Source organism: Chlorocebus sabaeus, chromosome 11 (genome assembly GCF_047675955.1).
Source record: "Chlorocebus sabaeus isolate Y175 chromosome 11, mChlSab1.0.hap1, whole genome shotgun sequence".
In the NCBI taxonomy this organism is placed as follows: domain Eukaryota; kingdom Metazoa; phylum Chordata; class Mammalia; order Primates; family Cercopithecidae; genus Chlorocebus; species Chlorocebus sabaeus.
Window position 1 is genome coordinate 47,795,763 of NC_132914.1, and position 26,675 is coordinate 47,822,437.

General features: G+C 50.5%; 2 protein-coding genes across 5 annotated transcripts; both read left to right on the plus strand.

Annotated features, from left to right (window-relative positions):
• The first annotated feature begins 288 nt into the window (after window positions 1-288).
• SMARCD1 (SWI/SNF related BAF chromatin remodeling complex subunit D1) lies at window positions 289-15,721 on the plus strand. 4 transcript variants are annotated; one of them, XM_008003204.3, is made up of 13 exons: window positions 289-605; window positions 1,226-1,413; window positions 1,683-1,725; window positions 1,815-1,937; window positions 2,422-2,544; window positions 3,586-3,702; window positions 4,971-5,072; window positions 5,329-5,490; window positions 5,581-5,678; window positions 9,508-9,643; window positions 11,923-12,045; window positions 13,784-13,885; window positions 14,015-15,721. In XM_008003204.3, exons 1-13 carry the CDS (start codon window positions 429-431, stop codon window positions 14,066-14,068), a joined length of 1,548 nt encoding a protein of 515 aa, XP_008001395.2. In that variant the 5' UTR covers window positions 289-428; the 3' UTR covers window positions 14,069-15,721. The 4 variants fall into 4 exon arrangements, with proteins under 4 accessions (XP_008001395.2, XP_008001398.2, XP_072876823.1 ...); XM_008003207.3 differs by lacking the exon at window positions 11,923-12,045; XM_073020722.1 differs by lacking the exons at window positions 11,923-12,045; window positions 13,784-13,885; window positions 14,015-15,721 and adding an exon at window positions 9,896-11,916.
• A 2,863-nt stretch (window positions 15,722-18,584) lies between these two features.
• Window positions 18,585-25,042, plus strand: GPD1 (glycerol-3-phosphate dehydrogenase 1). Its single transcript, XM_008003208.3, has 8 exons — window positions 18,585-19,038; window positions 19,518-19,695; window positions 20,488-20,628; window positions 21,227-21,365; window positions 21,741-21,853; window positions 22,497-22,730; window positions 22,954-23,060; window positions 24,376-25,042. Exons 1-8 carry the CDS (start codon window positions 18,998-19,000, stop codon window positions 24,470-24,472), a joined length of 1,050 nt encoding a protein of 349 aa, XP_008001399.1. The 5' UTR covers window positions 18,585-18,997; the 3' UTR covers window positions 24,473-25,042.
• Window positions 25,043-26,675: the final 1,633 nt, after the last annotated feature.

Genomic DNA, 26,675 nt, shown 5'->3' on the forward strand with positions numbered 1-26,675 from the left:
GAAAATGAAACGAAAAGCAATCAAAGCGTTTTGGGAAGTTAATGCCATGCGCCAAGATGAAGCTATTACTCCAAGCACCTCTTCATCAGCGGGCTCGAGTCGGGGTTGAGACGGGGGCTGAGGCTGTGGTCCGTCCCCCTTTCCAGGTCCTTGTCTACCTCCCGTCGGCCTGGGGGCGCCCGCTCACGGGGCCTCTCTATCCCAGAGTTCTTCTCTATGGTTTTCCCTCCAGGACCGTGAAGGCGGGAGGGCGTGGCCAGCACGCCTTTTCCGCTAGTCGCTCCTCTCTAGGCAACAGTCTCGCTGCCCTGAGCCTCCCGTGCCGGCCAGCCGGCCGGGGGAACAGGCGGGCGCTCGGGGGGCGCTCGGGGGGCGGGGGGAGTTCCGGTTCCGGTTCTTTGTGCAGCTGCATCGGCGGCTCCGGGAAGATGGCGGCCCGGGCGGGTTTCCAGTCTGTGGCTCCGAGCGGCGGCGCCGGAACCTCAGGAGGGGCGGGCGCGGCTGCTGCCCTGGGCCCGGGCGGAACTCCGGGGCCTCCCGTGCGAATGGGCCCGGCTCCGGGTCAAGGGCTGTACCGCTCCCCGATGCCCGGAGCGGCCTATCCGGTGAGTGGGGCAGGAGGAGGGACGCGCGGGCCGGGGGCGGGGCCGAGCAGGGACGTGGGAGTGACAGGGGTGGGGGGAGAAGTAGGAGGGACTCCGTTGGGAGGGGTTCGGGCTCTGGGTGGGGGTTGGGGGAGGCAGTGCGCAGGAAGAGAGGGGGAGGCAGTTGGCGTCCACACCTGCTCCTAGGGGCATTGTTTCCGTGGGGAGTCGGTAGAGAACCAGGGTGGGTGAAGTGGGTTCAGGGATACCTATACGAGGGCCGGAGTGCAGAGGGGCTTGAGCAGCTCCAGTGATCAAAGGAACACAGAACGTGTAGTTGACAAATTGAGGTCAGCTTCTAAAGAGATAGTAGCTAGCAGAGTAAATGTGGAACTGGCGATGTCCGATGTGTCCGATCCAAAATAGACCGATAATTTGAGTATAATCTGGCTCTCGATTAGGTTTTGGACTCTTATTTTTCTGTGGAGTCACTGCTGGAGCAGAGGGTTCTTGTCTCATTGTCCTCCATTCCATCCGTAAACCTTACTTCATTCAAAGAACTCAGGCGTTCCCTGCTTTTCTTTCTTGGTGGGGTTTAGCAGGTGAAACCATGACATCTCTGGGTCCTCTCCCCTTTGTAGAGACCAGGTATGTTGCCAGGCAGCCGAATGACACCTCAGGGACCTTCCATGGGACCCCCTGGCTATGGGGGGAACCCTTCAGTCCGACCTGGCCTGGCCCAGTCAGGGATGGATCAGTCCCGCAAGAGACCTGCCCCTCAGCAGATCCAGCAGGTCCAGCAGCAGGCTGTCCAAAATCGAAACCACAAGTAAGATGATCCTGGGGCAGAGGGAGGGAGGGAGCCTGGGAGTACACAGGTGGTGGGATTACCTGAACCAAGAAGTGGTAGTGCTGTGTCAGCAGATGGTGCTACAGGATGATTGAGAATGCTTGGTGGTGGTGGTGGTGGTAGTAGTACTTTGATTTGAGAGAAGCTTTGCAATCCCTTCACATTACTATAAATGGACATGCTGACAGCTTATTTTCACGTTCTGACTAGTTCTGTCCCAACCTGATAATAGTGTTTATTCCCAACAGTGCAAAGAAAAAGAAGATGGCTGACAAAATTCTACCTCAAAGGGTGAGTCCAGGCTGTTTTCTGGAAAGTGTGGTGAATTTGAGTATAGAGATGAATCATCCTAGATTTCAATTAATTTTTCTGTTCCTAAGATTCGTGAACTGGTACCAGAATCCCAGGCCTATATGGATCTCTTGGCTTTTGAAAGGAAACTGGACCAGACTATCATGAGGAAACGACTAGATATCCAAGAGGCCTTGAAACGTCCCATCAAGGTAACACAGGAAATTACTAAGCAGAGAGCCAAAGGAGAGGACCCAGGAACCTTCAGCAGGCTTAGGATGAGAAATCAAAGGCACAGCACAACTCTCCTTGGCATTTAAATTGCATCTCTCCCTTCCGCCTACAAACTGAGAATTACATTAGGAGGATAAGAACAGAATGGCAAAGGGGGAGGGGCTCTTGATGTCTCTTGCACTACAAATATACCCTTGTCCATGTTTTTGCTGTAACTGCTCTGCTACCTTGGGAACCTGGCACCTTGCATGACTTTGTCCACCTGGCATCCCACTGTATGCACTTGTACTTAGGCTGATGGCCAGTACTCCTCTTCTAAATGGAATCTTCATCCACCCACCCAAGGGACTGGGTAGACAGTAAGCCAGTCTGTTAGGAATAATTTTGGGGTTTGGGGAGACTCTTGTCTTCAACATCAGACCACTGAAGCCCCACGATCAATCCTGTTTCTGCCTTCCTCAGCAAAAACGGAAGCTGCGAATTTTCATTTCTAACACTTTCAATCCGGCTAAGTCAGATGCCGAGGATGGGGAAGGGACGGTGGCTTCCTGGGAGCTTCGGGTAGAAGGACGGCTCCTGGAGGATGTGAGTTCAAGGTCCACAGTGGTTGGCGTCTAGGGTGGGAGCTGCTGGGAATGAACAGTGTTGTCTGGTCAGCAGGAAGCCTAACTGGTGCTCACAGCTCCTTTTGGGAGCAGTAGGGAGAGGGACACTGTTCCCTGCACTGAAAGACAATGGTCCTTTGTGTTTGCCCCCACACCTTTGGCCCTCACTGGTATCATATGGAGAACTTTATTGTCCTGGGATCTGATTTGTGGTTTACCTTCCTCTTGGTGCTGCTGGCCATTGAATTTAGCCGTATCTGTAGATTATTTAGTTTTTGTTTTGTTTTGTTTTTAGTCGAGTTTGCACTTAATTTGAGGCCATGTTTCCTCTCTGAGTTCTTGTGGTATCTCCATCTTCTCAACTTTCATTGGAGGCACCCCATAGTTTAAGTAGGATAGATTTCTCTTGACAGGCTCTTTGTTGCTTCCTGGGGAGCATCAGCTGACAGGTGATAGCCCCCAAACTTCCCAACCCAGAAGCTCCTCGGGGAAGCTCACCTTTCTCTCATTCCCTTACATTCTCTTGCTCTATTTTTAGCTGCTCGCAGGAAGCTAATTGGAATGCACTTTTGCAGGAGAACCAGGGCTCAGTGTCAGAGCCTCCTTCTCTATATAGGTCCGGTCCATCTGCTGGTGGTGTCATTCTGTCCAAATAAAGCTGTTTTTGTTCTGGCTGCTTATTGCCTGTGATTCATTTCCCCTCTAGAGTTAGACTTTTCTCTGCTCAAACTCGCTTAGTTATATGCAATGGTTTGCTTAACTTGCCTCATTTCCCTTGGGCAAATGAGGTGGGTAAAACAGTGACCCTGTATGTGTTCTAGGCTGCTTCTTCAGGGTTCTGTTGTTACCATGACTGGTTTAATACCTGCAGCTGCCTACTTTGCCTATCTCTCCTAAGAGATATTCAGAAAATATTTTTTGAGTTTTTTATCATTGTGTTGGGGTTCCTTTTTCATAGGATTTTGTCTTGGGAAGTTTCTTCTGGCCTTTCGTAACATGATTTTTCTTTTCTCTCCTCTAGTCAGCCTTGTCCAAATATGATGCCACTAAACAAAAGAGGAAGTTCTCTTCCTTTTTTAAGTCCTTGGTGATTGAACTGGACAAAGACCTGTATGGGCCAGACAACCATCTGGTAGAAGTGAGTAGTTCTGCCTTCTAGGCTTTGACTCTGATTGGAGGATGATGGACTTGGGAGCCATGTTTTAATGTCTAAGGAGAGGGGGAGGTATAAAGTGGTCACTCTAGGTGTACACAGTACCACTCCAGGTGTACAGTTTGCACATTAACCTCTAGATGGCACTAGCATGTTTAGTTAGGACCAAGGGCTCTTGTAATCTAACTTGTCCCATCTTTTTAATGTTACTATCCTGGTCACTGCCGCCTCTTTCAAGGGAAAGTCTACTGGTGGCCTCTTGTACGTGCCATGCCATCTCTGCATCTTGCTTGTTAATAAGGGTGAGATGTAGTTATCCATGCACCAATCATACTTTTTCCTGGTAGCAGTTGCTGTAATTAGAGGGATTGACTGATAGGGTACTAGTACTTGCCAAGGTTACCATTATAGATCTGGGACTTCCTCTTGGTCTGTGCTCCATTTACATTTACATTCCAATTCAGCAAAAATCTTTTATTATGATGCCTGATTGCACACCATTTTGAAGCCCATGTTAGCAACAGTATTCTTTGGGATACAGGCAAAACCAGAATGACAGTCCAGCCAGCACGCCAAGTGAACTTAACCTGCTCCTTTCTTTGCCAGTGTAGCTGCAGCCCCTTAACCTCAACTACTAAGAGACATGGGAAGGTCTTTACCATCTAATAAGGGAAGTAAGTCATAGAATCAATAGAAACTTGTAAATATATTAATTTAATTTTATAGCAGTAGAGTATAGTGGCTAAGAATGTGGACTGTAGAATCAAACACACCAGAGCTCAAATGGTGGCTCCGCCACTTATTGGCTGTTTGACCTAGGCAAGTTACTCTATTCTGCTGAGCATTCGTTTTCTCACCTGTGAAATAAGTATAACTGTGCCTATCTTGTATAGATGTTTGGGAAGTGAGATAATCCAGGCAAATGTCTTAGAATACTCTCACACGTAGTTAAGTACTCAGTAAATGATAGCTATGTTACTGTTCACATGTGTATTATCCATTTTGTGGATAGAATTATCACTGGACATTCAGGCTTATTTAAATGCAACCACAAACAGAATTAAAAGGTTAATCTACTTATACACAGACAGTAATCCCAGAGCCATATGCAGTTTTTAAAAATGCCTCATGCTATTGCTCTTCTCCAGTAGCCTCAGTAATCAAAGTTGAATATTCAGTCATTACAGAAGCTCTTCCCTCCCACCCCAGCTCTTCCTCTGGGAGAGCACCCCCTGACATCTTCCTCTCTGTAGTGGCACAGGACCGCCACTACCCAGGAGACCGATGGCTTTCAGGTGAAGCGGCCGGGAGACGTGAATGTACGGTGTACTGTCCTACTGATGCTGGATTACCAGGTATTCTGTGGTGGTGTGAGGGGGTCTAGCTTTTACAGCCATATCCTGTCAGCGAGCTCACTTTAAAGGGTTTATGTCTAGTTGTGAATAATTTGCCACTTTGTCACAGAGATAGAGTCTTAGTCATCTTTGAGTTCTTCCTAGAATGTTTCTGTCCCAGAAAAAGCACTACATTGTTGTTGAATAGTTTGAATGTATTGCTGCGTATAGACCCAGCTAACTAGCTTCATCCCCTATACCCTTTGGTTCCCTGCAGCCTCCCCAGTTTAAATTAGACCCCCGCCTAGCTCGGCTCTTGGGCATCCACACCCAGACTCGTCCAGTGATCATCCAAGCACTGTGGCAATATATTAAGACACATAAGCTCCAGGACCCTCATGAGCGGGAGTTTGTCATCTGTGACAAGTACCTGCAGCAGGTAAGTAATGGACCCATTCTTTTGCTAGAATCCATTAGAACACTAGCTACACTCAAAATGCTAACCTCGTGCTTCTCTCCTTTGCTACAGATCTTTGAGTCTCAACGTATGAAGTTTTCAGAGATCCCGCAGCGGCTCCATGCCTTGCTTATGCCACCAGAACCTATCATCATTAATCATGTCATCAGGTAGGCCTGTGTGTGGGAGGCAGTGCTGTGCTGGAGCTGCCTTGTACCAGTTTGCACAAGCTAGTTGTCAAATTTTCAGGAATTTTGCAAATAGGTTGTTAAACACAGCTGTTACTTACAATTAAATTACATAAACTTATAATTAAATATATTAGTCTAAAAGTGGGTAACATATACTCAAAATGTATTACTTCCTCATTATTACATTTTATTGTATTTGTGCTCTTGAGGTTATTTTTGCCTGTTGTATACATCTGGTGGAAATATGATACAATGATATGATGTGCTTATATGTTATTGTGCATCTCTTCTCATGAACAGTAACGTAATGTTGGTAGCTTGAAATCAGAATTTTTTTTTTTTGAGATGAAGTTTCATTCTTGTTACTTATGCTGGAGTGCAATGGCGCAATCTTGGCTCACCGCAACCTCTGCTTACTGGGTTCAAGTGATTCTTCTGCCGCAGCCTCCCACATAGCTGGGATTACAGCCATGTGTCACCATGCCTGGCTAATTTTGTATTTTTAGTAGAGATGGGGTTTCTTCATGTTGGTCAGGCTGGTCTTAAACTCCTGACCTCGGGTGATCCGCCCGCGTTGGCCTCCCAAAGTGCTGGGATTACAGGCGTGAGCCGCCATGCCCAGCCTTTTGTTTTGTTTTGTTTTGAGATGGAGTTTCGCTCTTGTTGCCCAGGCTGGTGTGCAGTGTCATGATCTCAGCTCACTGAAACCTCCACCTCCCGAGTTCAAGTGATTCTTCTACCCCAGCCTCCCATGTAGCTGGGATTACAGGCACCTGCCACCATGCCCAGCTAATTTTTTTATATTTTTAGTAGTGACGGGATTTCACGATGTTTGCCAGGCTGATGTCAAACTCCTGACCTCAGGTGATCCGCCCGCCTTGGCCTCCCAAAGTGCTGGGATTACAGGTGTTGGCCACTGAGCCCGGCCGAAATCAGATTATTTAAAGCCCAAAGATCAGCAAATGCACATATCTGGGCGCTTCCTCCTGCTCTCCTTTGGAAGATCAGTTGTTAAACATTTACCAGCTCTTCACTGATGGAAGAGCTCAGTGACCATCTTTTCTCTGGATGATACAGCATTCTATTCTGAGCCTCCAATTCCATTACTTCTATTCACTTTTTTGTTTAGAAGATGGAGAGCAAGGCATCTCTAGGCAGATAAGAAGTGAAGAAAAGTTCCTTCTCAAAGAAGCATGTCTCTGTAGTTGGATATAGTCTCTTTGCCTTTCTTCCTTTATTCCATATTAATTCCAGTAAGGACTTTTTTTTCTTTTCTTTTTTTTTTTTTTTTTTTTTTTTTTTTGAGACAGAATCTCACTCTGTCGCCAGGCTGGAGTGCAGCGGCGCAATCTCAGCTCACTGCAACCTCCACCTCCTGGGTTCAAGCGATTCTCCTGCCTCAGCCTCCTGAGTAGCTGGGATTACAGCATGCCAGTGTGCCCAGCTGATTTTTTGTATTTGAGTAGAGATGGCGTTTCACAGTGTTGGCCAGGATGGTCTTGATCTCCTAACCCTGTGATCCACCTGCCTCAAGCCTCCCAAAGTGCTGGGATTACAGGCATGAGCCACCACGCCTGGTGGGCTTTTTTTTTTTTCTTTTGACCCTGAACCTACAAGATGACAGAGAGGGAGGGGGGAGAAAAAGAAGAAAGATAAGACTCTGAACCATTACTTACGCAGTAGTAACTCCTCGACCTATAAATTAGGTCAGTAGAAGTTGGTCTGTTCTGTATTCCTATGCTTAAAGTTAGACCACTTTTAATTTTGTGTTTGACTTTATTTTTGGGGTCAATTTTAGTTTAAAAGGGAGAAAGCCAGGCACAGTGGCACGTTCCTGTAGACCCAGCTACTCCAGAGGCTAAGGTGAGTAGATATTTGAGTCCTGGAGTTCGAGTCCGGCCTGGGCAACATAGCAAAATCCTGTCTCTGAAACAATGAAAAAAAGTTTGTTTGGTCAGGTGCAGTGGCTCACGTCTGTAATTCCAGCACTTCGGGAGGCCAAGGCGGGCGGATCACAAGGTCAGCAGTTCAAGACCAGTCTGGCCAATATGGTGAAACCCCATCTCAGGCCGGGCGCGGTGGCTCAAGCCTGTAATCCCAGCACTTTGGGAGGCTGAGACGGGCGGATCACAAGGTCAGGAGATCGAGACCATCCTGGCTAACACGGTGAAACCTCGTCTCTACTAAAAAATACAAAAAAATAGCCGGGCGAGGTGGCGGGCGCCTGTAGTCCCAGCTACTCGGGAGGCTGAGGCAGGAGAATGGCGTAAACCTGGGAGGCGGAGCTTGCAGTGAGCTGAGATCCGGCCACTGCACTCCAGCCTGGGCGACAGAGCGAGACTCCGTCTCAAAAAAAAAAAAAAAAAAAAAAAAAATACAAAAATTAGGTGGGTGTGGTGGTGGGCACCTGTAGTCCCAGCTACTTGGGAGGCTGAGGAAGGAGAATCGCTTGAACCTGGGAGGCAGAGGTTGCAGTGAGCCGAGATTATGCCACTGCACTCCAGCCTGGGCAACAGAGCGAGACTCCATCGTAAAAAAAAAAAAAAAGCTTCGTTTGTTTAAACATGTATAGAGTCTCGCTCTGCCAGACTGGAATGCAGTGGCGTGATCTTTGCTCACTGTAACCGCTGCCTCCCAGGTTCAAGCAATTCTTGTGCCTCAGCCTTCCAAGTAGTTGTCATTACAGGCATACGCCACTTTTTGTATTTTTAATAGAGATGGAGTTTCACCATGTTGGCCACACTGGTGTTGAATTCCTGGCCTTGAGTGATCTGCCCGTGTTGGCCTCCCAGAGTGCTGGGATTACAGGCGTGAGCCACTACACTTGGCCAAAAAAGTTTTAAAAATTATTATTATTATTTTTTTTTGAGACAGTCTCTCTCTGTTGCCCAGGCTGGAATGCAGTGGTGTAATCATGGCTCACTGCATCCTCGACCTCCTGGGCTCAAGTGATCCTCCCACCTCAGCCTCCTGAGTAGCTGGGATCACAGACGTGTGCCACCTAGCCCAGGAATTATTTTGAAATTTTTTGTAGAACCTGGGGTCTTACTGTGTAGTATAGGCTGGCCTCAAACTCGTGGGCTCAAGCAGTCCTCTTACTTCAGCCTCCCAAAGTGTTTGGATTACAGGCATGAGCCACCATGGCTCGCCAAATTTTTTTTTTTTTTTTTTGAGACCGTCTCACTCTGTCACCCAGGCTGAAGTATAGTGGCATGAACTTGGCTCACTATAACCTCTGCTTCCCAGGTTCAAGAGATTCTCCTGCCTCAGCTTCCCCAGTAGCTGGGATTACAGGCATAAGCTACCATGTCTGGCTAATTTTTAGTAAAAATGGGGTTTCACCATGTTCCTGACCTCAGGTGATCGCCCACCTTGGCCTCCCAAAGTGCTGGGATTACAGGCGTAAGCCACCATGCCTGGCTGCCAAAAATTTTTTTTAAAGGGAGAAAGATATATAGGAGACTATAGCAGTGATTTCCTTTGGAGAGGAAGGAACTACTTTTCACAGGATACCTTTTGTACTACTTGAATTTTTACCATTGATTTTTTAAATAAATCAACTTTATTGAAGTATAATTTATATATAACAGATTATACCAATTGAAAGTGTAGTCTGAAGATTTTTGCCAGATCTGTACACCATGTAGCTGCCACAATAAAGTATAGAACATTTCTGTCACACCCAGAAGTTCTTGGGCCCTTTTGCAATTAGCCCCTTTTCTCTTCATCCTGGGTCATCTTTTTGACCCTGTGTAATTAGGTCTTAGGGGACAAGCTCTTTACCAGGCCCCTTTGGTTTCCTGTCCAGTGTTGACCCGAATGATCAGAAAAAGACAGCTTGTTATGACATTGATGTTGAAGTGGATGACACCTTGAAGACCCAGATGAATTCTTTTCTGCTGTCCACTGCCAGCCAACAGGAGATTGCTACTCTAGACAACAAGGTAGGGGTCTGTGCCCTGGACAGTTGGGTACCACCAGCCCCTATCACAGCTTCAAGGCCTCCTTTTGATTTTTAGTGTTCATTCAAAATATGGCAACACCCAGTATATGTCAGGTACTGTGCTTGGTGCTGGTTTGAGCCAGACTCAAATGAATTCTGATTGTGGGGATACTCTCAATAGCGCTGAGCCTCAGTTTCTGATTTGTGGAATACAGACCATGGTACCTTTTTCTTTTTTCTTTTTTCTTTTCAGGAGTCTCACTCTCTCGCCCAGGCTGGAGTGCAGTGGTGCAATCCTGCCTCATGGCAACCTCCACTTCTGGGTTCAAGCGATTCTCCTGCCTCAGCCTCCCAAGTAGCTGGGATTACAGGCACCCACCTTCACACCTGGCTAATTTTTGTATTTTTAGTAGAGACAGGGTTTCGCCATGTTGGCCAGGCTGGTCTCCAACTCCTGACCTCAAGTGATCTGCCCGCCTCGGCCTCCCAAAGTATTGGGATTACAAGCGTGAGCCACCATGCCCAGCCCATAGTACCTATTTTAATCCGGTTGCTATGACAATTAAATGAGGGAGTATATGTAAAGACTTGAGTCTGTATTTGGCACATAAAAACAACAAATGGTAACTTCTGCTACTATTATTGTTATCTGGATTGTTATTATTAGACACAGTCCTTGCAAATAAAGCCAAAAGTGCTTTGGGAACACGAAGGAAAAAGGGAGGCTTTGCTGGAAGAGTTGATGCCCCAACTAAATCTTTTTTTTTTTTTTTTTTTTTTTTTTGGTGAGATGGAGTCTTGCTCTGTCGCTTAGGCTGGAGTGCAATGGCGTGATCTTGGCTCACTGCAACCTCCGTCTCCTGGGTTCAAGTGATTCTCCTGTCTCAGCCTCCTGAGTAGCTGGGACTACAGGTGCCCGCCACCACGCCCGGCTAATTTTTGTATTTTTAGTAGAGACGGGGTTTCACCATATTAGTCAGACTGGTCTTGAACTCCTGACCTCAGGTGATCCACCCGCTTCGGCCTCCCAAAGTGCTGGTATCACAGGTGTGAGCCACTGCGCCCAGCCCTAATGAAATCTTGAAGGACAAAGTAGGTGTTAATGAAAGGGCAAAAAGGGTAGTGGTGCTGGGGGTATAGGAGGCAGAAGACATTCCAGAAAGAGGGAATAGGGCATGTAAAGATCCAGAGAGGAGAGAGAGAGCCTGGTGTCTTAAAGAAGTACCAGCCATTTAGTGTGCTAGATACAGCATAGAGTGCCAGGGATGGGATGTTTTGGGAAGGAAAGCTAGATAGGGAACCAGATGCCTAATCATGAAGAACCTTTGATTCAGGGAAGACTGGTTTATGTTTCATCCTGAAGACTGTGTTGAGAGATCATTATCAGTGGAGGGACTGATGCTATTTGTATGTAGAATGATCATTGCAGGAAGGTGGAGAATAATTTGTCAGAGGGCAGGGCTGGAGGCAGGAAGCCCAGTTAGGAGGCTGGTGCAGTAATCCATGTGAGACGTGTTGAGGCCCTACATTTACAGTCCCGACAGTCAGGGTGGAGATAAGTAGATAGATTTGAGAGGTGTCAAAGTGCAACTGAAGGAATTTGGCCACTGTTGGGATTAGAGTGAGGGGTGAATGAGAAGGAAATGTTATGATGCCTCCCAGGTCTCTAGCTTGGGTGGATAGTAGTATTTACTATGACTGGGAAGAGGGGAGGAGGAGGAGCAGGTATTGGAGAAAGGGTAGTGAATTTAATTTTAGAGATGTCAAGTTTAAGCAGTTGGATTGGTTGGAGTATAGAAAATAGACTCTGGGCTGCAGACTGGGGACTCATTACCCTGTCAGTGGTAGTGGAAGACATACAAGTCAAAGAAATTGCTGGGAGGAGTATGTAGAATGAGAAAGGAGTTGAGAACAAAACCCAGAGATGAGAGCTTATGAGACAGCCCCATATGCCAGTCCTTTTCTTCCTAAGAACACTTTTGGACCCATTTGGACTGTGGAGTAAGTATTCATCATGTAGCTTTGCCCATAGTGGGCACTGAGGAGACCAAAAGGAAAACTTTCCTCACATGGGGTGTACAGAGAGACACAAACAAGGGCAAATTACCTGCTGAAAGAATGCCAAGGGTCGGAGCAGTTAGAACTTTATATGATGGTACCAGCTATGGGCAGCACTGTGACTAGGTTGGGAGTGGCATGTGGAGTTGTCAGGCACCACCTGCCATTTAACTTCTCATTTTTCTAGTTTGAAAATGGTATGGGCTTCGTTCTTCCTTTCAGATCCATGAGACAATAGAAACCATCAACCAGCTGAAGACTCAGCGGGAGTTCATGCTGAGCTTTGCCAGAGACCCTCAGGGTTTCATCAATGACTGGCTTCAGTCCCAGTGCAGGGACCTCAAGGTAAAGAACCTAGGAGAGGTCTGAAGGGACTTAGGTCAGTGAGGCACACACCTGCTTTATTTATGTAGCAGCTGGTAGAAGACCCAGAGGAAGGAGTGAGGGGCCAGATTTTTCTTTAGCATGTTCCAGGGTCCATTTTGCAATTAAGCAGGGAAATGGGGGCAGACCCATCACGTGTTGATTTAGTACTTACTTTGTCTGTCACTGTGCTTCATCTTGTCAGGGATACAGAGTGGAAGACCTGATTTCTGCTTTCAAAGCAGCCTATGTTCTGTCTGAAGAAACTAGGCTAGTATAGCCGGGCACGGTGGCTCACACCTGTAATCCCAGCACTTTGGGAGGCTGAGGCCGACAGAACGCTTGAAGTCAGGAGTTTGAGACGAGCCTGGCCAACATGGTGAAACCCTGTCTCCACTAAAAATACAAAAATTTAGCCGGGCGTGGTGGTGTGCACCTGTAATCCCAGCTACTTGGGAGGCTGAGGCAGGAGAATCACTTGAACCCAGGAAGCAGAGGTTGCAGTGAGCCAAGGTCGTGCCACTGCACTCCAGCCTGGGTGACAGAGCGAGACTCCGTCTCAAAAAAAAAAGAGAAACTAGGCTACTGTGATACAAAGTAGTAAACTATATAAGACATCAGGCCAGGTGTGGTGGCTTACGCCTGTAATCCCAGTACTTTGGGAGGCTGAGGAAGGCAGATCACCTGAGGTCAGGAGTTTGAGACTAGCCTGGCCAACACAGTGAAACCCCATCTCTACTAAAATACAAAAATCAGCCAGACATGGTGGCGGGTACCTGTAATCCCAGTTACCCAGGAGGCTGACACAGGAGAATCACTTGAACCCAGGAGACGGAGGCTGCAGTGAGCCGAGATTGCGCCACTGCACTCCAGCCTGGCTGACAGAGTAAGACTCCATCTGAAAAAAAAAAAAAAAAAAAAGACATGATCAGACTGACCAGGATCAATAAGGTAATTCAGAGAAGGGAGATCAGTGAAACTAGAATCTCTGGGGAAGGCTTCATGGAAAATTTGGGATTTGAAGACATTTCTCAGAAAGGGGAGCACAGTAAGCTCAGTCTAGTAGATAGGAATGGGCATAGAGTATGAACCCATCAGTTCTCACCCCTCCTGTGCTGACTGTGACTAGTTAGGCTGAGCAGAGGAGCAAGGGAAAAGGGATGCCAGGAAAGATCCCTGAACAAGGCAATGACTTGTTGATTGCAGAGGTGACTGGGTGTTGTATCAGTTTGCTGAGGCTGTTGTAGCAAACTACCACAAACTACCACAAACTGGGCAGTTTTAAACAACAGGTTTGTCTCACAGTTGTGGAGGCTGGAAGTCCAAAATTAGTGTGGGCAGTGCTGCTTCCTTCCGTGAGCTGGGAGGGAGACTCTGTTCTGTGCATCTCTCAGCTTCTGGTACCGCAGGTGTTCCTTGGCTTGTAGGTGGTGGTCTCTGTGTGACTTAACGTCGTCTTCCTTCTGTACGTGTCTGTCTCCGTGTCCAAATTTCCCCTCTTTATAAGGGAACCTACCAGTCATATTAGGGGGTACCCTAGTGACCTCATCTTAACTTGATCATCTGCAGAGACCCTATTTCCAAATAAGGTCACATTCACAGGTACTAGGGGGTTAGACTTCAACATTTTGGGGGAGGATACAATTTACCCAATAATGGGTGTGAAGGAAGGAAACAAGCTTTTTCTCCTCTCTCTTCCCTCTCCCTGCATCTCCCTCAGACAATGACTGATGTGGTGGGTAACCCAGAGGAGGAGCGCCGAGCTGAGTTCTACTTCCAGCCCTGGGCTCAGGAGGCTGTGTGCCGATACTTCTACTCCAAGGTAAGTACATGGGGTGCATGGGGAAATTGATAAAAGGCACAGGGTTTTCACCCCGATAGGGGTCGGTGGTGTTAGACACAAACTTCTGGTTTGTCTCATCTTCTACTCCCTTCACTATTTTCTCCTTAGGTGCAGCAGAGACGACAAGAATTAGAGCAAGCCCTGGGAATCCGGAATACATAGGGCGTCTCCCACAGCCCTGATTCTGCTACACCAATTCTCGATTTGGGTCCTGTGCTGCCTGCCTCATAGCACCTGCCTTGGTCTTGCTTGGGGCGTTCCAGGGGATGCTGTTGGTTCAAGGACAACACCAGAATGAAGAGGGTCTCACATTTCTGTCTCATAAGACACCTGTTACCCTCTTCTTTCACCCCATCCCTTCCCACCCCCAGCTTCCCTTTGACCCACAAAGTTCCCATGTGCCTCTACCCTCCCCTGGTCTACATAGGACCTCTAGATAGTGTTAGAGAGAGAACCTGTAGTAGTAATGAGTGCTTGGAATGGATTGGGCCTAAGGCCAGGTGGTCTTCAAGGGGACCAGCTACACTGATCCTGCCCTTCAGAGACCCAGGAGTTGGGAGCTTTAGCTCCTTCTCCAAGACTCAGGCTTGGGGGCACTCTATAAGCTAGTTGATCTTGGCTCTCCTGATAACAGAATCCAATTTCCTTCCATCCCTCCACAGGTTTGGAACAAACTCTCCCTTCACTTGTTGCCCCATAGCACTAAAGAAACCCTGGTTCTTGGGCTCCACTGAGCCCCAGGTCAGTCCCCAGCCCTCTGGATTGGCCTGCTCTCTCAGTGCTTCTCTCACTCCTTAGTGGGGGTCCACATCAGTATTGGAGTTTGTTCTTTAACTGTTGCTCTCTCCCAGACACTCCCTGTGGCTGCCCTTTGTAATTCCCTCAGATCTGCCCTAACCCCGGGCATTTGGGTGGGGAAATCTTGCCTTTCCCTTTCAGAGCCCCAGGGATCTCATCTGGGGAACTGTCATTGCCAGCAGAGGCTGTTCCTTCCTGCTGCTGTTTGGAGATGTGATTCATTCACTCCACCCTGCCTCCCCATCCCTTAATGGAGAAACAGGCCTAAAACCAAACGGGTAAAAAGCCCTGGGCCATCCCTGTCTTCCTATCCCTTGTCTGCCCAGTTGACACCTACTGGTGACTTCTAGGGCACTGAGGAGTGAAAGCGCCTAGGGCTGGAGAATAGCGCTGAGTTGGGTTTGTGACTCTTCCCTCTCCCTGCCTCACAGGATTGTGACTCCCCAGCCCCTGCCCTCAAAGCTTCAGACCCCTCAGGTAGCAGTAGGACCTTGTGATCTTGGCCCCTTGGAACTGAGATGGTTTTTGCATCTTTCCAGGAGAGCCTCACATTCTTCCAGGTTGTATTACCCCCGAGTTAGCATATCCCAGGCTCGCAGACTCAACACAGCAAGGGTGGGAGACAGCTGGGCACAGAGGGGGAATTCCGTTCAGCATGGGCTCTAAACCCACAGAACTGACAAAGCCCCTGCTTCCCCACCCCCTCCTCAGGCTCCTGCGAGCACACCCCCACCCTCAAATCCCTGCCTGTTCTACACTGGGGACAGCAGAGTTTTCTCCCCATCTTCCCCTTCCTGCCATTTTCCCTCCCTTGAAAGGTTGACACTGGACAACCTTGGGGCAACTGAGCCCTGGCCCGCCTCCTGGCTGGAACCATGAGAAGGAAGCTCAGTACTTCCATAGTGTCCCTGTTGATAACTGTTTTTATTAACTGAATTATGTTTTTTTCATGGACCAAAATTTTTTTTGTACTGTCCCCTTATTGATGTTACCGTTTTAATAAAAGAATCTTCTGAAGGATGGGTCCTCTTACCTACTGTGAGAGAGCTCTTCCCTGAGCTCTTCTTCCTTCAATACCATTAGCCATGCTCGTAGTGTTTGTTCATTTTATTTGACAAGTATTTATTGAGCACCTGCTGTGTGCTAGTTGTGATGCTAGACATGGGAGATAAAGTGGAAAATGAGATTTCTACTTTTGTGGACCTCAGGGTCTCACCTTAAGAGATTGGTGTCTGCCCCAGTGGTCCAAGCAGGCTAGTTGCTGGTTGGGATTATTGGGTTTCACCACTGGATCTTAAGAGCCCTTTCCTGACTTTCCTTGTTACACAGGTACTAACAGGTCAGTGGCAGTCATCTTCCTCCTTGTCCATCTGAGCTCCCCAGAGCACCTGTTGGCTGGAGTGAGCCATAGATGCCCGTGATCCCCTTACGTTTGACAAACCTAAGCCTTTGGAGGAGTTTCACTTCTTCCCCCAGGGCTTCTGTCTAGATGTGGGCAGGAACTGGATGACCAAAGACATTTTTGCTTTTTGTGCCTGCTACTCTAATGTTTAAGGTTCCACTTTCATGGTTCAAGTAAGAGTTCAGTTTTGTGTTTTGAGACCGAGTTTTGCTCTTGTTGCCCAGGCTGGAGTGCAATGGCGCGTTCTTGGCTCACTACAACCTCCGCCTCCCAGGTTCAAGTGATTCTTCTGCCTCAACTTCCCAAGTAGCTGGGATTACAGGCACGCACCACCATGCCCAGCTAATTTTGTATTTTTAGTAGAGATGGGGTTTCTCCATGTTGATCAGACTGGTCTCAAAACTCCCAACCTCAGGTGATCCGCCTGCCTCGGCCTCCCAAAGTGCTGGGATTACAGGCGTGAGCCACCGCGCCCGGGTAAGAGTTCAGTTCTTAAGAGCACCATGAAAGTTCTGTGTTGTCATCCTCATACTGTAGACAACTAGCCCCTCCTTGGCAGAGTTTGGAAGACAGCTCAGGAGAGATTCTCTTTAGCAATCACTTGAAACTCGCCTGCAGTTCTACCTGCTTCCCACTTGGGGGCTCATGACTTTTTCCTTTGTCATTATGCAAGAATGGGGTTTGGAATATAGGATCAGAGTGCAACCACTTTCCAAAGTTGTAGTTTAAAAATTATCCTTTGCATCTTTGGATGGGAACATTCTAGCATTGCCTGTTCAATATATGTAATCAAACCCACCAAAAAATCCAACCACTGTTCCTTCTCCGGAACTTGGGGTTTATCAGACTTGAGAAGGGAAAGCAGAGAGGAGTGGTTGGGCCAATAACTAGGAGTGGAGAAAATTGATGTCAAGGACATTGAAATGGCATCTGTTTTTACCCAGGCTAATTACATGTGTAATGAATGGCTGATGAACCATTATTAATTTCAACCAAATAATCTACAGTTTGCTCTTGGGAAAAGAGCTCTAGTGATACAGATAACTTCCTGTGATGAGCCAGTTCTGAATCTCTGCACCCTCTTTATTCCCATGTAAATGAGCACATTCTTAGTCTCTACACTACCTAAAATGATTGTAGGGGCAAAATGAGAGAGGGAAGCATTTAGGCAAAAACAAGGGGGTTATTTTATGCATAAACATCCATTCTTTGGGGCTCTCATCATTTGTGCCAGGGACAGAAGCATCCTTTCTCTTCCATCACCCGTAATCAGTGCTCCCAGCTGGCAGCCTGGCACTGGAGCCTTCATCTCAGTGCCAGTGCAATAAAGGAGTGGTCTGTGGGAGGCTGTCTCCGTATTAGGTATAACATTGTGCAAAGAAAAACAGCCAACTACTGATTTCATGTCCGTTTCCCTATGGGAACTCACTGGCCATGGAAGGAGAATATGGTTGGTTTTTCCTGGGCAGTCCCTGGAACTTAGAAAGCCATTTCTTCCCAGTCTTGACCTCCTGCCTGCTTACCCCTACCCACAGGTTGTGCCCAGACTTCCCTCTAGCCCAGTGCTTGTTACCAGTTGCTGGCCAGCAGCAGCCCAGGGGGATGGCAACACCCACCTAAATATCTGCCAAGCCAGGAGGACAGCACGTGAGCACACGGTGGTGTCTGCCCTCTAGGCCAAGGTGCACAGTGTTAGGAGCCTCTTGCTCCACTCTCCAGATCAGCCTGGAAACCAGAGCTTCCCTCGTCTTAGACAAACAGATGGCTGTGGGCGATGCAGAGCCGTGAACTGCTATGTTCCTTCCATCTCGCCCTTCCCCAAAACACATATACCAAACTTACCCCCAGTGACGGCATCTGAGACCACAAAGCCCCACGGACACAGCTGCCCTGGGTCCTGCCTCCCTTCCCCTTTTCTGGCCTCTGCAGACTAGCCATTCACCTGAGGAAGCCCCTGGGGCAGTACCTTGGAAACTCCTGAGAGGAGGAGTTGAAGGAGGCTCAAAGCCTCTCAAGGACAGTGTGCACTCTGCCTGCCTCCTATTCTTTCCTGTCCTCTTAAGCCCACAGTCTACAACAAAATTGTGTGCCGCAATTCTCAGAGCCCTCTAACTTTGACCTTTCCCACTTTCTCTAGAACACATTTTTGGGTGGGGATCATCTGAGGTGAGAGGCCCATGGATGAGTCCCCAAGATGACCTCTGTGAGTGACCAAGACAACCTCGTCTTTTGAGGCTCCTGGGGCATCCTTTTTTGAGCTGAGCTGTCCTCAAAACAGGCCCTTACCTCTTAATGTGGCCTCATCTTTAGAGGCGGGAAGTGGGCCCACATCCCCCACCCCAGCCCTGCAGTGCAGCTAGCGTGGGCCTGCTAGAGGACAGAACTGTGGAACAGGGTCCTGCGAGGGTATGTGGCAGGGTGTGGGATAGGGAGTCATGGAGGAGCCTACCTCTGAAAGGCACTCCCCTAGCTGCTACTGAAGCTAAATACAATTTATTTTATGCTGGGAGACAGAAGGGAGTGAGGGAGACCAGTCACCTGCTCCTTATCTGGGCTATTTTCTTGGCAGACCTCAAAATGAGACCATGGTGGGGAGGGGGTGGGAAGCTGGGCTGGGACCAAGGGAAGAAGCTTGCCAGCACTGTCAGCCGATGAGCCCAGGAGGAAAAGCAGGGCCTAGTCTCTGCCCCATTCCTGTTCCCCACCTGTCTGTACCCTGTCTCTCCTTTCCCTGGCTCTGCCAGACTCTATCTCCCTGGGCGCCAGCCTCCCCACCCACCCCTGGAGGGCGGGGCTTGGCTGCACCCACGTGTGGTGGAGTTAAATGCTCCTAGCCGGCAGAGGAGCTGGGGAGTGTGGCACTGAGCCGGCTCAGGCAGAGACGCGGCACCATGGCTAGCAAGAAAGTCTGCATTGTAGGCTCCGGGAACTGGTAAGCGGCTCTGTCAAGTGATATGGGGGAAGGGTAGGCCCCCCAGGACAGAGGTGGGTAGGAGGCAGAATGGGTGGGAAAAGCTCTCAGGTTCCTGTTCAGCCCCTGCTGCTATCTTCTATCACAGCAGCACAGGACAAAGGGTGCCCGGCCCTCTCCTGGCCCCCGCCCGCCTGGGCAGCTGCACCTGTTCACCACAGGAAGGCGTCTCCAGAGCGCTCCATGTGAAGAGCTGCTTGAGTTTGGGGGTGGGAAGATGGGAAGGGGGGCTCCCTTCTCTAGTAGCAAAGGGTGAGGAGACTGAGTCTCCTTTCTACTGCCAGGTCACTGGGGACATGTTTGACATGGGAGTGGAGGTGATAAGGAAGGTAGGAGTGAACAGCCTGGGGGGCTGCTGTGAGATCCTGAGGTGGGGCGCTGCCCCAACTCTTGCCACTGTTCCCTCCTCCTGTACTTTCCTGGGCTCCCCCTCCTGCCAGGGGCTCAGCCATCGCCAAGATCGTGGGTGGCAATGCAGCCCAGCTGGCACAGTTTGACCCACGGGTGACCATGTGGGTGTTTGAGGAAGACATTGGAGGCAAAAAGCTGACTGAGATCATCAACACGCAGCATGAGAATGTCAAATACCTGCCAGGGCACAAGCTGCCCCCAAATGTGGTGAGCCCCAACACCCTGCAAGGAACGGGGAGAGGAAGGGAGGGCCAGGAGTCGGAGCCGACCTTACTCAACAGGTGTCTCCTGCTGAGGGGCCACTTCAGGTGCGGCAGGACTTGGGAAGGTCTCAGGAGGGCTGCTCTGGGCCCTTTCCTGAGGACTGAGGAGAACCTGTGCTTTCCCCTCACAGGCTGCCAGGCGGGTGGGTGGGGAAGGGATGGGAGAACAAGTTGGTCTCCATGGCAGCCAAAGACTGGGCTCCCAGACTTGGGGTCCGGTAGTGCCTGCCTCAGGCACTAATCCTGTTACTCATTCACCGAGTTATTAGCCGACTTGGAGGCTGCTCCTTGGACTTACGGTCTTTGGTCAAACCCACGTGGTTCTCCCCACCTGGAAAGGGGAAGCAGGGAAGAGAGCAGAAAAGCTGAGGCTCCCCCTTCCCAGCTAGGGTCCCTGAAGAGCTGGGTGATGAAATCTTATTTGAGCTCTTTCTTCTGCCAAGCCCAGTTTGCTTTTGGCCTCCCGCACTGTCCCATAGCCAAGGGATAGGAGAGTGCTGGGATGAGGTTTCCAGGAGTCCTCAAGAGCCCAGGACAGCTGGAGGGAGAGCGCGTGGTGGCTGGGGGGAGGGAGTAGAGTGTCATTCCTCCAAGTTCAGTCCTTCTAGATTCAGTCTCAAACAAGCCTTCCTGCCCCCTACCAGCCTCACTCTTTGGCTCCCAGATCTCCTGAATGGGGTTCCAGAGTGGCTAGGGGACGTCTGCCAGGCCCGCGAGCACTTGGTCACTCCCACAGGTGGCTGTCCCAGATGTGATCCAGGCTGCAGCGGATGCTGACATCCTGATCTTTGTGGTGCCCCATCAGTTCATCCGCAAGATCTGTGACCAGCTCAAGGGCCACCTGAAGGCAAACACCATTGGCATGTCTCTTATTAAGGTGCCAGGGACACCTTCATGTGGATGGGGGAGGGTGCGGCTCACCGTTGTGGGGTTCAGAGTGGGTGAAGCAAGAACAGAAATGGCAGACGGAGGTCAAGAGTTTGCCGGAGAAAAGAGACGAAGTTGACTCTGGAGAGGCTTAGGAAAGCAGTGAGGTGCTGGGGGTCACTGGAAGGGAGGCTGAAGGGAGGAGACAAGAGATTGGTTTGGAGGTCCTGTCTCTCAGGGAGTTTGGGAGGTGTAAAGGAACGCCTGGGGAATATGAGAAGCAGGCTGGTTTGAGAAGTGTGAAGAGTAGCTGGTTTGGAGCAGTGACTGGTCACTGAATGGCAGTTTGTTAGGGCAGTCAGGCGAAGTTTGCCTAGGGATGTGGAGGGGACCTGTTGCCTTGGAGAGAGAGATTGGTTGAGGGTATGTGGCAGGGCAGTTTGTCACATGCTGTCTGGCCTCCTCACAGCAAACTTGAGCTAGGAATGGGGCAGGACCTGTGGAGAGGGACACAGATGAGCAATGGATTTGGAAGGGACAGAATTTCTGGGCGGAAGCCCGCAGGTGGGCACAAAGGGCACCTGGCCTGAGCTCTATCCTGTGCTCAGGGGGTAGACGAGGGCCCCAATGGGCTGAAGCTCATCTCCGAAGTGATTGGGGAGCGCCTCGGCATCCCGATGAGTGTGCTGATGGGGGCCAACATTGCCAGCGAGGTGGCTGATGAGAAGTTCTGTGAGACAACCATTGGTGAGAGCCCCTGCCACCCACATACACAGTGCATCTAGTTGCATCCCCTCCCCAAACTGCCCCAACCCCACTGAGCCGTCTCCTTCCCATAAAGCAGAGAAAGGAAGAGCCAAGCATCAGAGGTGAAGGAGGCTGGGACAGCCCCAGGGAAGGGGCTGCAGGGCCTGCTTAGGGAAGTACAGTGATGAGCCCTTCCTGAGAGCCGGTGCAGTGGCACAGCTGTGGTCCCAACTACTCAAGAGGCTGAGGCGAGAGGATCGCTTAAGCCCAGGAGTTTGAGTCTAGCCTGGGCAACAGAGAGAGAACCCCGTCTCTATAAAATAAATATTTTTTACAGAGTCCTTCCCTTAAAGCCTTGCCCCCTCCTCACTTTAGGCTGCAAGGACCCGGCCCAGGGACAACTTCTGAAAGAGCTGATGCAGACACCCAATTTCCGTATCACAGTGGTGCAAGAGGTGGACACAGTAGAGATCTGTGGAGCCTTAAAGGTGAGAGGGGCACAGAGGCAGCTATGGGGTGAGGAGAAGGCCCCAAAGGAGGCCTAGCTGAGCTCTGCCTGCAGGCTTTGACTCCAGGTTCTCACTATTGAGCAGTGGTTCCCCTTTCCTACCATGTCCCATCCATACAGGAGGAGCTGCAGAAGCAAGGCCAGGGCCATTCAGGCCGGCTGATTGTTCATCATCAGACCGTGGACCCCCTTGCTCCTTTCCCACTTTAGCCCTGTGTGGGACTCCCTATCCTCTGGCTCCAGGAGGTGGTCTAGGGGGACAAGGAGATGCCCGGGTTAATGGGAGACAAGACATCCATGACACCCAGACAGACTAATGGCCAGAACTATGAATCCTGGACAGCTGTTGACTTGAGGGCTATACAATGGAATGGTCATAGATGTGAAGGTCAATTAGAGAGAAAAGTGGTTTTCAGAAAATGTCCTCAAGGAGGGAGTATGGGGCAGGGCTTAAGGGGGTGCAGCAAGGGGGGAACCACGAGGCGGAAGTAGCTTCTAAAAGCCCACACACTATACCTCACTTATGCAGTGGGTGTCCTGGCTGATGAAAGGAACATGAGAGGGTGCCACATGGGGCCTACAGGAGAGGGTCTTTTCTCACCTATGACCTCCACTCCTTCAAGAATGTAGTGGCCGTGGGTGCTGGCTTCTGTGATGGCCTGGGCTTTGGCGACAACACCAAGGCGGCAGTGATCCGGCTGGGACTCATGGAGATGATAGCCTTCGCCAAGCTCTTCTGCAGTGGCCCTGTGTCCTCTGCCACCTTCTTGGAGAGCTGTGGTGTTGCTGACCTGATCACTACCTGCTATGGAGGGCGGAACCGGAAAGTGGCTGAGGCCTTTGCACGTACAGGAAAGGTGGGCCCTGGGAGAAGGGAGAACAGAGGGGGGGCCCTGTAGGTATCCAGGTAGAGGTGCTTGGCAGGAGGCATCTCTGGAGCACAAACATTAAGACTGTTGTGAACATCCCCATCCCTCTTTTCCTCCCAAGACCCCACTCTCATCTGAGCGCCAGTCTCTCCACCCCCTACCGACAACTCTTCTCTCCCCTTTCCATCCACTCATCCTGTTTTCTGCACAGTCCATTGAGCAGCTGGAGAAAGAGATGCTGAATGGGCAGAAACTGCAGGGGCCCGAGACAGCCCGGGAGCTACATAGCATCCTCCAGCACAAGGGTCTGGTGGACAAGTAAGTGTTGGCCACAGCCCCACTGATTAAGGGAGCCACAGCCAGAAGTGCTCGCCCTGTTCATCATCTTCCTGAACCTGCCACAAATCTGCAAAGTGGACAGAGAGGGGAGTGTTACCTTATGTTTCAGACAGAGTCCAGAGCTTGCAGAATCTGGCATGCCCATTGTCCCCCAGCTGGTTCACGGTATTTGAACTCCTTCCAGTCTAGTGCTCTTCACACTACATTACCTGGATCCCTTTGTGCCCCCCCCTTCCTTGTCCTCTGCTCTGGGGTTGGAGCTCTGGGGCAGCAGGAATAAGCTCATCCCACTTCTGTCCATCACCCCCAGTTTGAGTCTCTCCCCCAAGGCCAACCCATCTGTTCCCTGAATCCTGTTCTGGGTGCTGAGGTGTAAGGAGAAGGATGGGCTCTGCTTCAAGGTGCTCCTTTTCAGAAAGACAGCGGGGGTGACTGGGCTGATCAGAGCAAAGCTGTGCTGGTCTGAGAAAGACTCCTAGAAAAAAAGAGTATGAAACAGGTTCAGAAGATCCACTCATGACTGGTCAGGGTAAAGTCTAGAAAAGGGAGCAGCTGGGCAAAAGGACAGGAAGAAGGAAATGGGTATTTATTGAGCACTTTCACATCATACCTAATTATATCTTTACGTCTTTACATACACACATCATATCTTCACTCCTTTGTTATACTGGCCCCATTTTACAGTCAGTGACACTGAGGCTCAGAGAGGTTAAGTGCGTTGCTCAAGGCTGGGCACGGTGGCTCACACCTGTAATCCCAGCACTTTGGGAGGCCAAGGCGGGTGGATCACGAGGTCAGGAGTTCGAGCTCAGCCTGACCAACATGGTGAAACCCCATCTCTACTAAAAATACAAAAATTAGTCAGGCATGGTGGTGCGTGCCTGTAATCCCGCTACTCAGGAGGCTGAGGCAGGAGAATCGCTTGAACCTGGGAGGTGGAGGTTGCAGTGAGCTGAGATCACGCCACTGCACTCCAGCCTGGGTGACAGAGCAAGACTCTGTGTCAACAACAACAACAACAACAACAAAAGTGCATTGCCGAGTTGGCACAAAAAATCCAAGCCAGAGAATCATGCAGGCCAGTTCAACACGGTAGGGAGCAGGGCAATCAGCAATCTGAGGTTAAACCCAGGGCTAGGAAGTTCACATTCTCAGCAGGTAGAAATTCAAAGCCAGCCTCCCTGAGCTCCAAGGTGGGAGGGCAGGGGACAGGAAGGTTAGGTAGTGAGTGGGGGTGGGGGTAGAGTGGACTAGGAGTGGGAGGCTAAGCTGAGCCTTTGCCTCTCCAATCTAGGTTTCCCTTGTTCATGGCTGTGTACAAGGTGTGCTACGAGGGCCAGCCAGTGGGTGAATTCATCCGCTGCCTGCAGAATCATCCAGAACATATGTGAGTAGGGCCAGGGCCCAGGCCAGGCCACTTCTTTACCCCAGTGGAGACCAGCAGAAGCCTGCGGTACCTAGTCACCAGGATCTCCAGGACTCCCAGGGAGCAGACTCTTCGCATCTTTTCACTGGAGGATAGGAGGCTATGGGGCCCAGCTACGCACCTGGAGATTCTGAACTGTCAAGCCTCTGGCAGCCTCTTGCTACCACATTTGCCAGAAATGCAGTTGCCCTGTCCCTCTCCTGATGTGGGGCTTTCTCCGTGTCCTCTGGGAGGGATGGAATCAAGCTCCAGCGCTGCCTGCTTGGCGGCGGGGGTGATGTATGAGGGGAAGGGTTGGGGGAGAGGCCAGCAGGGCAGGGGCTGCCAGTGGCTGTCTCACACAGACCAGGAATCCTGTTAAAGGGCTGAAGAAGTATCTCAGCCACAGGAGGGATGAGGCAAGGATTGCCAGGGAGGGGTCTGGGCTTCTGAGCTGATGCAGACTCCAGGGACCCCTTTGCTGACCTCTGCCAGGACCCACACAGCTTCAATGGATCTCAGTGTTTGTTAACAAAATACAAAGATCTCAAACAAACCCCTTCTAGCTTCTCCTAGCAACATCTGTGTCCTCAGAAACCTCTGGTCCTCCCCTTTCCCCCTCCCCCAGGCTGCCCTGGCACCCGAGTTGCTGCCATGCTGGCATCTCTAGCCCAGTGGCTTGACATTCTCCCCAGGGACTTCCCGGTTCCTAGTTCATTGCCAGCTCCTCCCCACTCTGTGTGACCTTTCCAAACCTTCCCTCACCCTCCCCGCCAGCACCCTCTTTGGGGAGCAGGAACTTAATCTGCTGACAGAGCTATACCTTTCACAGCAGGCTCAGATCACTCGGCTCCCTGTGACCTTTGTATTCACCCAGTCTCCCTTCTCAGTAGTTCCAGCTCGGTGAGGTGTCAGCTGAGCCCCTCCTGTGCTATCTCCCCAGAGGACATCCCTGACTCCACCCTTTTCTTCCTCCCAAACCCTGCACCTCTTCCTCAGCTGCTCCAGACGGGCCAGGGTAACCAGCTAACCCACGCCTGGCATCTGGAAGCCAGCAGGCCAAAGGGTGGCCCAAAGGCTGATGAACGGTAGGGAAGGGTGAGCAGGTTCCTATGTTGGTGGGCACCAATATTCCAAGGGCAGCTCTCTTCGCTGAATGAGGGCCTTCTCGTGAGGTACTGACCACACCAGCAACTCCGGAGCTAGGAAACTCAAGGAGGAGGAAGAAAATCAAAACCACCCTACTCCCTGGAGTGAGGGAAGAACAGGAGGGGAGGAGGAGGAGTGTGCTCTGCACTGGCCTTGCTCCAGGATGGGGTGGCAGCAGGGGAATGTCACAAGTCAGCAGCCTAGGCCTCTAGCTATAAATAGCCCGGAGGGCCTGAGAGGCTCCCGCCCCGTCCAGCAGGGGTCTGGGCTTCCTGTGTGGAAGCACCTGGCACACTGGCTCTGGCCAGCATTATGCTAAACCCTCTTACTCTCCAACGAACCACGGAGGCGGGCTCCTCTCTGCGCCTAGCCCTTGAGAATGCTGTCTTACCAGTGAAGGGTGGCGCTGCCCAGATCAGGCAGCAGGAGTGAGGGGCACAGTCACCTCAGGCCTGGCTGAGCCCAGGTCTGGACACTGAGTGTCCAGAGCTGCCTCCCCAGGAGGTTAAGGTGGGGGCAAAGGGGAAGCTTCAAACACTTTGCCTACTTTTGTTCACTCCCCAGTCCACTGTGACTCAGGTCTTCCCATCAGGCCTATTTGTCTACCCAATAAAGTGTGTTTTTTCCAGAAACAGGAAGAGTTGGGAGAGGGAGCTTCAGTGCATATGGCAGTGCGTGTGCTGGTGTGTATCATTGCATGTATGTTTCCCTTCTTACTGTAGGAAAAATGAAAAAAAGAAATTCCTCCTCCATAATCGCAGCCACTCCAGGGGTCAGCGGCGGTGCCCACTCAGTCCCCTCCTCTCTCTCCCCTCTCCCGCCAGCTCCCCCTCCCGCCCTCGCCGCAAGCTGACCCCAGCCTTCCTGGCGCTTCTTAGGGGCTTTATCATGCCTCCTGAAAGAAGAGAGGTCACACACGGGGCAGAAACGTTAGACACTCATCCCTCGTGCCCATTCCTTGGTCACGGCCCAAGCTGCCGCATCCTTGGCGGTCCGGGCCTCGCGGTGCCCCTCGGGTCCCTACCTGGACTCGGCCCACA